Source organism: Aphelocoma coerulescens, chromosome 2 (assembly GCF_041296385.1).
Source record: "Aphelocoma coerulescens isolate FSJ_1873_10779 chromosome 2, UR_Acoe_1.0, whole genome shotgun sequence".
Classification (NCBI taxonomy): Eukaryota; Metazoa; Chordata; class Aves; order Passeriformes; family Corvidae; genus Aphelocoma; species Aphelocoma coerulescens.
Window position 1 is genome coordinate 93,541,971 of NC_091015.1, and position 12,182 is coordinate 93,554,152.

At 39.1% G+C, this 12,182-nt stretch overlaps 1 protein-coding gene across 1 annotated transcript in view; it reads right to left on the reverse strand.

The window, feature by feature from the left end:
• ADCY2 (adenylate cyclase 2) overlaps positions 1–12,182 on the reverse strand; it is a 213,628-nt gene that overhangs the window by 4,268 nt on the left and 197,178 nt on the right. The window contains exons 21-24 of the mRNA XM_069004074.1: positions 7,917–8,063; positions 6,695–6,802; positions 4,553–4,667; positions 275–399 (exon numbers count right to left, since the gene is read on the reverse strand). Of these exons, the coding sequence (XP_068860175.1) occupies positions 275–399; positions 4,553–4,667; positions 6,695–6,802; positions 7,917–8,063 (495 nt within the window). The remainder of the gene's footprint in view (positions 1–274; positions 400–4,552; positions 4,668–6,694; positions 6,803–7,916; positions 8,064–12,182) is intronic.

Genomic DNA, 12,182 nt, shown 5'->3' on the forward strand with positions numbered 1-12,182 from the left:
GATAAATGGAACTAGGGACAACACTCTTCCTACCTCACGTATCACTTCTCTCAACTTCAGGAGCTTATTTTCACTTCAGTAGGCCCAAGCTTGCCCATCTGTCTACAAATACTAAGGCTGTGTAAATGAAGTGATGGTAAGGCTCATGAAGTGATGGTTAGCAACACCTTTCAGAGCTGCTGTTGCCACTTTCTCACGTAACTGCCGGTGAACCAAACTTTAGGCCATTCTGCCATTTTAGGTGAAAGCCCACTAGGACACAATCAAGACTTACCTGTATTTTATCTAAGACACCAGTGCTGTCCATCCTGCTGGCCACATTTACTGTATTGCCCCATATATCATATTGTGGTTTTTGAGCTCCAATTACTCCAGCTATTACAGGTCCATGGTTTATACCTGGAAAACATGAGAACTTAATGTTAGGAATGAAAGGAAAGGCAACAAAGCTGGTGAAGGCCCTCGAGTACAAGTCCTATGAGTAGCCTCTGAGGGAGCTGGGGTTGTTTAGCCTGGAGAAAAGGGGGCTCAGGGGAGATTTTATCACTCTCTACTCCTGTCTGAAAGGAGGCTGTAGCAGGTGGAGGTTGGTCTCTTCTCCCAGGCAAGCAGTGACAGGATAAGACGACAGTCTCAAGCTGTGCTAGGGGAGATTTAGGTTGATCATTAGGAGGAATTGCTTCACATAAAGGGTGACTAGACATTGGAATGGGCTTCCCAGGGAGATGGTGGAGTCACTGTCCACCAGTTGGAGGCGTTTAAGAAAAGACTGGAAGTGGCATTTGGTGCTGTGGTCTAGTTGACCTGGGGGTATTCAGTCATAGGTCAGGCTGGCTGATCTCAGAGGTCTTTTCCAACTTAACTGATTCTGTGGTTCTGTGAAGATCCACCAAACAAGGACACACAGTACATTTGGCGTATAGCAAGTCAATGAACGCAACATTTGGCCCTCGCTGAATAGCGAGTATGGCAGCAAACAGTTGTTCACCATGTTTTTATCAACCATTTATGGCAGGAGAATGTTAGTTACAAAAATGCCAAAAGTCAGTTCATCTGATTTTACTTTTACAGCTCCCTCCCATCCTGAGTAACTTGCTATTTTCAACCACTGGCATCCTAATAAACTGCTGCTGCCATTATTTTGTAGCACAAGGAATACACTGTGGGTGAGCAGCAGCTTCTGGGAAAACAAATATGGAAGAATTTCTTTAAATTTCTTCTTGTAGTGAAAAGGGCCTCTCCTCTCTGCAACAGTTGATGGCCCCATCAAGTTACTTTTATAGTATTCTTTGCTTATTAAATTTAGAATAAACTAATGTAAATGAACTGAAAGGATTTGAAGCCTTGTTCTGAAGGCTGAATTGACCATAGAATGGTCCTAAAGAACTGCAATATAAATATATATATTCAAATAATTTGATTAAGCACAGAGTAGAACAATATGGTAGAAGAATATCGTCCCTCATTAGACTCTGGGCATTTTTTTCATCTTGTAGTCAGTTTGTAACCTATGTTATGTCTGTTAAAGGGAGTGAGCTGTACTCTGCTAGTAGGGAAACCAGGAGGCAAAAGCCAAAGTACTATTGTTAACCAGCATCAAATGTACTGTAATTTTAAGTGTACATACCAATGAGCAGGAAAGCAAAGTTAGACCTAGTGAGAAATAAACCCTGAACAAGTGAGTCGTTTGGACTTCTAAAATTATTTCAGCAGATCATAACTGATTTCTGTTACTTCATTGACAGAAACCTTCATTAGGGTTATATATCCATGCAGAAAAATGAAAGTGTGATTGTAGGATGGAGAGGGATCTCAGAGCTCATTTAGTATGTAACATGGCAGTGCAGGCTAGCAACCACACTATCGGCCCACTTGGAAACCCTGGAAAACGTGACTGTAGAAGTTAAATTGGGAAAATAAGCAAAGACTACAAGATAACAAATAGAGCCTGATATATATTTGTCTAAGTGCTTGGGGTTAATTGCACAAAGGGACTTGGGCCTTGCAACACTTTGCATTAACAACTGAGCCATGGATGGGTTTTTCTACTTCATGACATACAACTTGTAGAAAGCTCTAGGGAACTAAGAGTGGAATCCACAAAAGACATCTGCTGGGTAGCCCAATCTGGCTAGAAGGGAATATTGAAGAGATGTGTGTGGCCATGGTCCAGAAACTGGGGCAGTGCAGTGGGACTTTCCTACAAAATAAAATGGACAGGAAGGGACTTCTATTTTTTACCTTTTCCTGAACTACCACTGCTGATGGTTTGAGGAATACCTCAGGGGCTCAAGAGTCACCTTCAGATCCCTCCTACTTCAAGGAAACTTCTACCAGTATCTCTTAGGAATGTGTTCTGGCAACTCAAGCACTGTGGGATATACTGCTCTATGTCATTCCTGCTGGTGTGGATCTTTTTTGCACGACACACATGAATGTTTGTTGGGGCAAGGCTGGAAGAATAGTACTCTCACTACAGGTGAATGCTCTAACAAAAGGTGATACCATCTATCTGTCTCCTTCTCTCATATCCAAGGCAATATTCAATCATTCCATGAAATGCAATACTGTTCAGCAGGAATGACAGAGAATGTCTCATTGTGAAGTATCCTACAGCCTGGGCTCATAGCTTAGCCTCACCCAAAACCAGGATCCAAATTAAGTCACCTACAACACAGACGAATGTTCTAACTATGAAGTTATATGGAAAACAACACACCAGCCTCTCTTCTGAAAGAAAGCAATACCTGTGCAAAACCTGCTGCAAAAGCATAGCTGAGCTTGTCTCATAAATCAAGCATCTCAACTTGCAGAAGGGGAGGAATGCTTAAAATGTCATTCAGGTGCTTCCCTCCCTTGCCTGGCAAGGGCAGAGCAGTGTGTACCTCCTAAATCACGCTAGCATTTTGGGTACTCACAGAAAATTATGAAAGTTGAGGCCTCTAATAAGTTGCAGAAATTTCAGACTTAGTTGTTGGCCAAGGGAGGCTTTTTGCAAAGGGCAGTTTGGGTACAAGTCCTTACAGTGGGGACTAGGTCAGAAGTAGTTGTTAAAATGTTTCTGTGGCTATAATTAGGATGGATTTCAGCTGCTTTCATCATCAGGTGGTGGGAAGTAGAGAAGTGAAAATGAAGTGAAGATCTCAGTGGTGCCTATATTGGATTAAGGTGGCACAAATACACTTTGGGGCCCGTGTTCCTTTTTAGAGTTAAAACATTTTTCGTTTCATGAAGCAAAGGAGTCTGAGTTCTCTGGAATATTTAGCAAGAACTGTAAAAATCCAGAGTGAGTGGTTTTTTTTGTTTTGGTTTTCCCCTTTGAAAATTTGCTTCATGATCCCCACTTGAGAGGACTCAATACTGCTTCAAGCAGTTTGCAGACACAGCCCCAGCACCCAGCAGCTCTCTGTCTGCATTGAAGCTGCTGATAAAAATGTGTTTGCAAGTATGTGCCGTGTCAGCTATGGCAAGAACTGTCAAGTTCTGTAACACTGAGAAGGAAGCATACTTCTGATTTGCTTTGTCATTTTTAGCTCTAGCAAGGAATACAAAACATATTGGCAAAGGAGTGCCCTAACGAGCCCCTGCTTCAAGTCAGAAGACAGCAAGTTTTGCCAGTGGGTGGCACTGTGAAATAGACTTGAGAGGAGCAGCCGAAAGGAAAAGCAAGCGGCACAGCAAGAAAAAGACAAGACAGGAGAATAACTGTTGGAAATCAAATACTTCTGACACGTTTACATAATTTATGGGTTTTCAGTATTTGTTTACTGTTTTCATTTCACACTTTCCACGTTACATATTGCATTGTGAAACTGCTGTGTACTGCTATCAGGAAATAAACGTTTTGGAACATATGGTTCTTGACCAGCTCTGAATTCATTTATTCATCATTCTTTCTATTGCTTACTGCAGCTGTCTATTTCCTTTTAAAAATACCATGATGCACAAGAAGAAGCAATTAGAAACTGAAACATAAGGGATATCTCTTCCCAAGATAAATAACTAGTCATCTTTGCTCTTATCTGAATAACAAAGAAGACAAATATTCTCCCTTGTCTAACACTGCATTTTTGTGTGCTTGCTTGAGTTTAGTACATGTAAAATATTTCAAACTCCAGCCTCACTGGCCCCTTATAGCTCCTGTCCTCTGAAAAACCATTTATATAGTTTTGCAAAGCCCAGTCTAGAGTTTTCTTGTGTATTCTTTTGCTATTTGTAAACTTCAAAAAAATGTTTGTGTCTTACAGTCTCTACAATAATTTTTACAGAGTTACCATAAAACCATTCAGAGCCATGTGAACACATTTTTTTCAACCATTCTTTACATAGTAATACTGCCCTTTTCTAAGTCTAGCCTTGCAACACTGTAGGGTTTCAGGAGCTGGGGTTGATGGCCAATACCATGTAGGCTGCTTTTAAACAGGATAAAGATGGTGCTGTTTACTATCATGGCCCTTTTGGCCAGTTCTACTACTACTTTAATCAGATGGTACTTCACACTGAATTCTCCCCCTTGTCCATGATACTCTCCTAAGAATCCTGTGATACTCACCTACTCGTAACTTGAAGTCATTGAATGAATGCTTGTTTATGACATCCAGTTTTGCCACCAAGGCAAATGCGAACTCCACCATGGTTCCTATGTGCATATACTGTCGTTCAGGTTCCTGAATTCGAGAGACAAACAAAAAGTGTAAAATCATTCTCGTGAGCCTTGGATGCTGTAAGAATACAACCAAAATATGTTGAACACTTGAACGCACTTAAGCCCTTAGGGATGGCCTAGTGTCAGCAGGCAGATGCAGAAAAGCAATGTAGAAGGTGGTACCCTGTCCAGCATCAGTAAGATCAAACAATGGCCGAGAGACAGGATGAATTTTACTTCTCTAGAGGTGATAGATCCAAACCATGCCTAATCTAACATTTTGATTGTCAAGTGACTGAATAGCTGCTATCTAATCCCACAGGCACTCAATATCTATGTGTGCCTAGAATTTGTTAATTCATTTTCTCTAAGTGTCCGCTTCTATTGTACTCCCTTTCATAATAAATAATGCTTGTGGACAGCCGCACAGGGATTCCTCCCTCTCACTGTTGCACAGCTTAGCTCCCTTCTAAAATGTGTAAGATTCAGTGAAATTCACAATTTTAAGAGTTCTTCCACTAATCTAATCTGACAGATAAGCAAGTACCTCTGAGAACATTTAACAGACCTGAAAATGAGTAAAACACAAGAGGAAGAGGGCAACCCCACTCTGCCCCTTTATTTACTAGCTCAGAGCTTATACCACTTATAAAAGCTGTAGACTTAATCTCTCATACATAACAAAGTAACCTGATTTCTAAGTACTATTTTGAGTCCTTTCAGGCTGAGGAGAAAATTGATTTTGGTGTCCCACAGCCCAAGGTAGGATCCTGACAAGTGAATGTTTTCATAAGACATGGACTCATTGATCTCTATGAGAAATTACTGAATCTTCCCCAGTTCTTGAGATAAAGTGACAGAGGAGATGGACAGATGACAACTTCAGAGATGATTCATAGAGTGCATGCATCAGCCTAGGGTGGGACAGTAGTGGTGCTTGCTGGAGCAGCTGTTTAGATAAATGAAGCCTGTTTCCTTTGGAGTTCACTCCTAGCTAAAACAGATGGTTTCCTGTTCAGTTGATATATTCAGACCCCTTCCTTAGGCACTCAGTCTTCCTTGGATGCTTGTTTTAAGCTGGGGGTGGTTCCCAGCAGTATGTCTAGCAGTCAGTCACTGCCACACTAGGTACTGCAGGATCTGTGCATCTTTGGGAATCTGGAATGAAGGCTGCTGAGTTCTGGTGGATTTCCTTTGAGAATGTGAACTCAATCACCAAAGGAATGCTAAACTGTGGACCCCCTGATTGTGGAAACAACTCAAATGATACATTTCTTCCTCTGCAAACACTAGTTTTAGTTGTGATTGAGAGCTCTCTATGTCTTCACATCTTCGGTCTGCAGTTCTGCATTTTTTTCATCCCCTTCACCCTCTGTATTAAATGTCAGAGCTAATTTAAAATAATTCTTTGCCCTTAGGATCCTTAGGGTCTATAGTTTACGTGGTAATTGCTTGTGTTTAGAAGGAACATGAGTTTGGCAAGAGCACATTAATCCTTAGCAGAGACTGTGTTGCTGTCTCTCTGTCACTAACCTGTAGTACTGTAAAGATCATGGCAAAAGCAAGGTTTTTGAATAAGTTATGAATTGCTTCTCTGAACTTAATTTCCACTGACTGCAGTTCCTAATCCTACCACATTAAGTAAAGTAGAAACAAAGAAACACATTCTCAATACTGAGTCTGAGGGTTCTGTAAGTGTATAGCAAGTAAGGCAAATCATCCCTCTCAGCTTACAATGGAAAACATTAATTCTTGCAATCTTTTTTATGCTCTATAAATCTAGTACTGATGCAGCACATAGGAATAAAATGCTGTACTGTATTTAGAGTAGAAGGCCTGTTTTAGCAAATACAGAGGTGGCATTTTCAAACTGCAATGAGAAGAAAAATTCACAGAGATTACTAAAGTATAAACTTGTCCAGTACAATACAATCTATGCTAATAAGAAAAAACTAGGCCACATTATTATACAAAACCTGAAGCTTAATTAACAGAATTTTAGCATTCATTTGAATATGCTTTTTATCAAGCAGGAACATTTTCTTGTACCTGACACTGTTCTTGGTTGGGTGTAGCACTCAATCCTGTTGCTGCCATGTAAGTGCTTCCAATGGTCTTTATCTTTTCAACTCCGCTGAACTTTGGCTTTGACAATAACTGTAAAACAAGGACAGTCATTCCTTAATCACATCAGCAGCTCTGTTACTCTAACACCAATCAGAGCATCAAGTCTTAGAACAGTTTCTACGTAGACCCCAAATGGCTCACAAATATATACAGGATGAAGAACTTAAAGATGGATAAAACAATGGTTACAGAACTCCAAGGACAGGGAACTTCTGTCTTCTAAAATACCTTTTTTTACTATAAAGGGATGAAATTTATAGTAGTGAGAATAAATTCCATCTTATTTTATATATAGCTTTTAAAAGTCAGTAGACTTTGCACTCATGTAATATTGGAACTGGATCATCATGCCAGCCAACAGTTAAGTTTGAAGCAGCTTTCTGAAAGTAAGCATCTATTCCATGCCAGTGGAATAGTCCATGCCAATGGGACTAAAATCCGAGGATTTTAGGTCATATCCCAGGTTGTTTTGAACATTGGGCACTCTCCAAATGGGTTTACTGCTAAAACACCCTCTATAGCTGCAGGTCCACAAATCCAGACTGCGCTCTCTGAGTCATGGCATGATTTTAATACCTTTTCCTGGTATCTTCATCACTAATTACTTCCTTAAAGACAAATACTGTTCTCAGTGAGGCCTTTATAGATGCCATTTCCCAATCCATCTGTAGTCATACTTTCTACTTGCTTCTAACTTCTGAGAATGGAATATTAAATTTATATATAATCCTTTTATTTGCTTGTGTATCAAATGATCAGTGCAGATCAGGTATAACACAAAAGTTGTATCTGACTTTGGACATTCATATTTAGAACTTGTGGTTAATACATGGCATGTAATGTGACTGCCTCATGAGCTGCAGCTAAAGGCCAAAATAAAAATTTCTGTCAGATATACACATAGGATTCTTCTGATAGCAAATCAAAAGCAATTGAGTATGATGTCAGACCAATATCTGATTTATCCCACATAAATACCTTTTTTCTTTAATACTCCCTGTAAGTATTTTCCACATGACCAGGCACACAAAAGTTCTTTTCTCACAGCTCTTCCACTCTCCCCTTCAAGTATGTTTTCTGACTGTTGCATATCATGAATTAGAAAGATTGAAACCATATGTCAATCACTGTTGTAAGTACATACATCATCAAAGTCCGCAATGATCTCATTTAGCAGCCTGAGACATTCCAACCCTTCCTTATTTACATCAGATTCTGTGTAAAATTCCTTGAAATCCGGAACAGAGGCAAACATGACACAGACGCAATCGTATGACTGGTGATACAGATCCTGTCCAAAAGAAAACAGAATAAAGAAAAAAAATCTATCGTACCCAGCTGTAAATAAGTTTCTTTATTAACATACAGTGTCCAGGATGCAAAACCAGAGGTGCTGCAGTAGTTGGAATGCCTTAAGATAGTGGTTGGATTTTTTTGCATTTAGTTGCATTTATTAATTCTAAACAATATATGAACCTGTTCATAAAAGAGACTCAACATATTCAGTTGAAAATATTATCATGATTTTTTTTTCTTCCTGAACATTAGCTCTGTGAAAACAAAATGTTCACTAATTTATTAGATAGGGCCCATCTCTGAGCCTTCTTATGAAGAGAATTTAGTCTGGCTTGCATGGCTGAAAATGTATTTTGTAAAAATATATACAATTTATTATTAGGTGTTCATTATTGTAGTAACTAAAAAACTGAACCAAAATCACAAAGTCAATGTACTACAAATGCATAATGCAGTATGACCCTGATTGATAGTTCCTGACCTAAAATGACAATATGCCTAATAGGACAAAATAATTATCGTTTCTTTTGCATAAGAAGGAGCTGAGGCAAAAAGAAAGAAGTCACCTGAACTGAAACCCATTTATGGCAGAGTCTGCACTGCCTTCTGTGACCACTGAAATGAGAGCATCTCTACTACACAGAATGATTCTGGTGCTGAAAAGGACCACCTCCCACTACCCCTTCAATTTCCTCTCCACTGCCCTTGAATGTTAGACTATCTCTTCTTTCAGTTCAAATTCACATCCCAAAAAAAAAGACAGAAAGAAAGAAAATTTATTAAACTAATACTTAAAAAAGAAATAGTATCTACACACAAAGGTAGACATAGCAATAAAAGAGGCTGTTATCTAGTTTGATGTAAAACTACCTTCAAGTTGTTATTTGAGTAAAAAGGGATTTCAATACTCATATGATTTGTTCTGTGAGTTCAAGAAGCATAAGATATTATTTCCCTTTTTACTTAGCAAAGCTTGTAAAAAGCTTGGGTTTTGCAATTAGACTGTCAGTGTGTCCTTTTGAAAGCGTGTGGTGTGCCTGTATATAGACATGCACAGACATAGTATATCTTTACTGCTGATGTATAACTAAAAAATAACAACTATGGGAAAACTGCTGACTGCCCCATGCCAGCACAGGTGTGAGGGAAGTTTCTGAGCAAACATGAAAATAATGATGGACAGGGAGGAACACAAGCAGATGGAGGAGATAAATTATTTATTGCTAGATTTTTGTGCTCCTGTATTTTCTAAGGATTCTATAGCCATAGCATCACTGGAGCTCCACCACAACTATGTGCAGTCGGGATGGAATATATTGCTGGGATTCACGGCTCAAGCTGTTATTCTGTTGTTGCACCATGATTAAATCCAGATTTCTGAGACTGTGAGAAACCCAAGGGTCAAGCCAGTAAGGAAACCTGGTCTAACTGTGAGTGTGTGGTGTGTGGGGAGTCAAGCGGGGGCACCTGTTGGCTCACTGGAGCTGCCCACTGTGAAGGAGATTCCGTTCCACCTCACATGGTGCAGGTATGACTGCCAGAGTGGCTCCTGGATGGTCGTATGGGAATATTTCCTTAACAAGGTACAGAGATTACATTTTGTGGTTAACTCCGCTTTAATTCTATTTCCTCAAGTCCCCTTCCCTGTAACTTCATTTCAATTTTGGTAATAGCAACCCATTCCTCCTCCTTCCCCTCCAATACTGGGGCAATACCATCCCCACTAATGCTCAATAACATAGCACCATCATGGAAACAACAACAACGAGCGGTACTATTTATAACCAGGTGAGTAGTAATTGTGACCATCACAATAAATTTCAGAGAATTTTAAGGAGTCATCCCAGCTAGATTATTTTGATCATAATAATAAAGGATATTACAATCGAGTGCTTTAATTTTCCTGAGAGTTCTTCTCTTGAAACAGTACACTCCAAAATGTTTAGTCAGAAAATTAAATGCAATACCATTCTAGGAAGGAATAGCTTTTCTTCTTTTAACAAAAATAAAATCATCCTGTCCTTTGCATTCAATCATTTTATTTTTCCTCTTTAATAACATCTGAAATTCAACTATGTTCCTTTTACTGTCCCCTCATCTCCAATGCCTGAAATCTTCTTGGGATAGAGAAGGCAAACCAGTCCAATTCTATCTCTTGGAAGGGCATGGTGGTCAGCTTCTCTGGGGCAGAAGTTTTGCTCTAAGTAAGGTGCTAGCTCCATCCTGTAGCTAATGAAACAGGCTTCCTCTTGCTCAGTAATGGGCTTGCCAGTAAGCTTGCAGCACAAAAGCTCCTGAGCACTTTTTACTAAAAGGGAATCTGAAGGATAACAGCATTAAGGAGAACGCTGCACAAGCCAGGTGCAGATATATTTAATCCTGGCCCTGTTTCCTGCTTTTCATTTTATATTTGATCCTGTCTTTCTCTCAATTGGAAAGTAATCTGTCTTGTATCCAGCATGCAGACTATAAGCAGAAACCCAGCTCTGGAGGTTCTGGTAAAGCAAACAAACCTTTATTACTTGCTCTGAAGGAACTTTGCTTTTTGTGTATTAGCATTAGTCAAAGTATATCCTGTTATAAAAAGACCTTTGTTGGTCATCTGAAACTACAACCCCACTGCTCCCAGTTAGCATTCATTCACTCTTTCCCTTTTCATTTCTTCTGCCTGCTTTTCAGCAGCACACTTTGTTTTTCTTTTTCTCCACATGACTGCATACATAAAATACTAAGGGAAGTAGTATTTTGAAACAGAATATTCATCTATTATCTTAATCTTAATCATAGAATCTGTTTTAAACAGAAAAGAACATACTTAAAACTATACTAACTTGAATGTTTGCAACTAAGAAAAATGTGGACAAATTTCGGTGTTGACTTACATATCCACACAGTTTTAGAAAACAAAGGCCTGATCTGCCCTAACATCCTTAGCTGTATATACATGCACACATACAGAATGTTCTTTAAGGTTCAACACAACCTTGCTGACATTGAAATAAATCTGAAGACATGACAGACTGAATACTTTCAGGGATTTGAAAGGGTCTTCCTTTGAAAACTGTGTTGAAAGAAACAAAAACAAGGAACAACTTGAGGGTTTTTTTTTTAATGGATGACATTAATATCATGTCAAATCATTCTTACTTCACCTGACACGATGAGTTGGGGAGCTCAGCACATTACAATTTCTGGTCTTCCTTAAATTAAATAAACTCATTCCAACCCAAGAATCTTGAGGAGTGACAAGACAAATCCAGTTGCCAGTACAAAGGTAAGCAGATGGTATTGCTCTGCTGGGGAGCTGAGATGGAGTAGCACATAATCAAGAAAGCAATCTCTTGATGGTTTGCTGTGTTTAATGCCTTAACTGAGAACTGGAGCTGAGTCAACTTGGCTTCCAGCCAAAATCTTCACTGCATTCAAAGGAACCCCACAGCAATTTTCATTCGATGTTAGCTACCAAATGAATATTTGCAGGGAATACTAAAGTATTGATATGAAGTATCAATAGCTTAGTACTGCTTAATGCAAATGACAGTGAAAAGGAAGACATTGTCCTTTTTGACTCAGGAAATCAAAAATTAATCCCTTAATCTGCCCCCTGCCCTCTTTTGTCAGTTTTGGAACAATTATTTGGCATGCACAAGTAATTCAAACTCTTACATTTAAGATGTCTACAGCTGCTACTCTGTCTAAATGGTTTTATTTTTTCCTTTTTTTTTTTTCTTTTTCTTTCTTATTACTATAAAGGAATATTAAGAGCAGATCCAATTTCCAGCAAAGTAAAGATGGATCTTTTGGGTGACTTTTCTGGTGCTTGGATTAGGTTTGTAAGCAGTGAGTAAACAGGTAATTCAGTGTTCAGAACATCTTTCCAGAGTTAACATAACCACTGTTTCAGGGAAAAGGTAAATTTTCACTCTAATGAACAAGCTCTCCAGTCAACACAAGAAAATTCAGAACCTAGTTGCAGCTCCACTCTGATCATGGGGGAAAAAAGTATCTGAATGCATATGGTTTAAAATTAAACCCATGTTGATTCAGCCATCCCATTATTCCTCTTCTTCACCTATTTTTACCATCCTTCAATAGGCAAAGTGCATTGCCACTT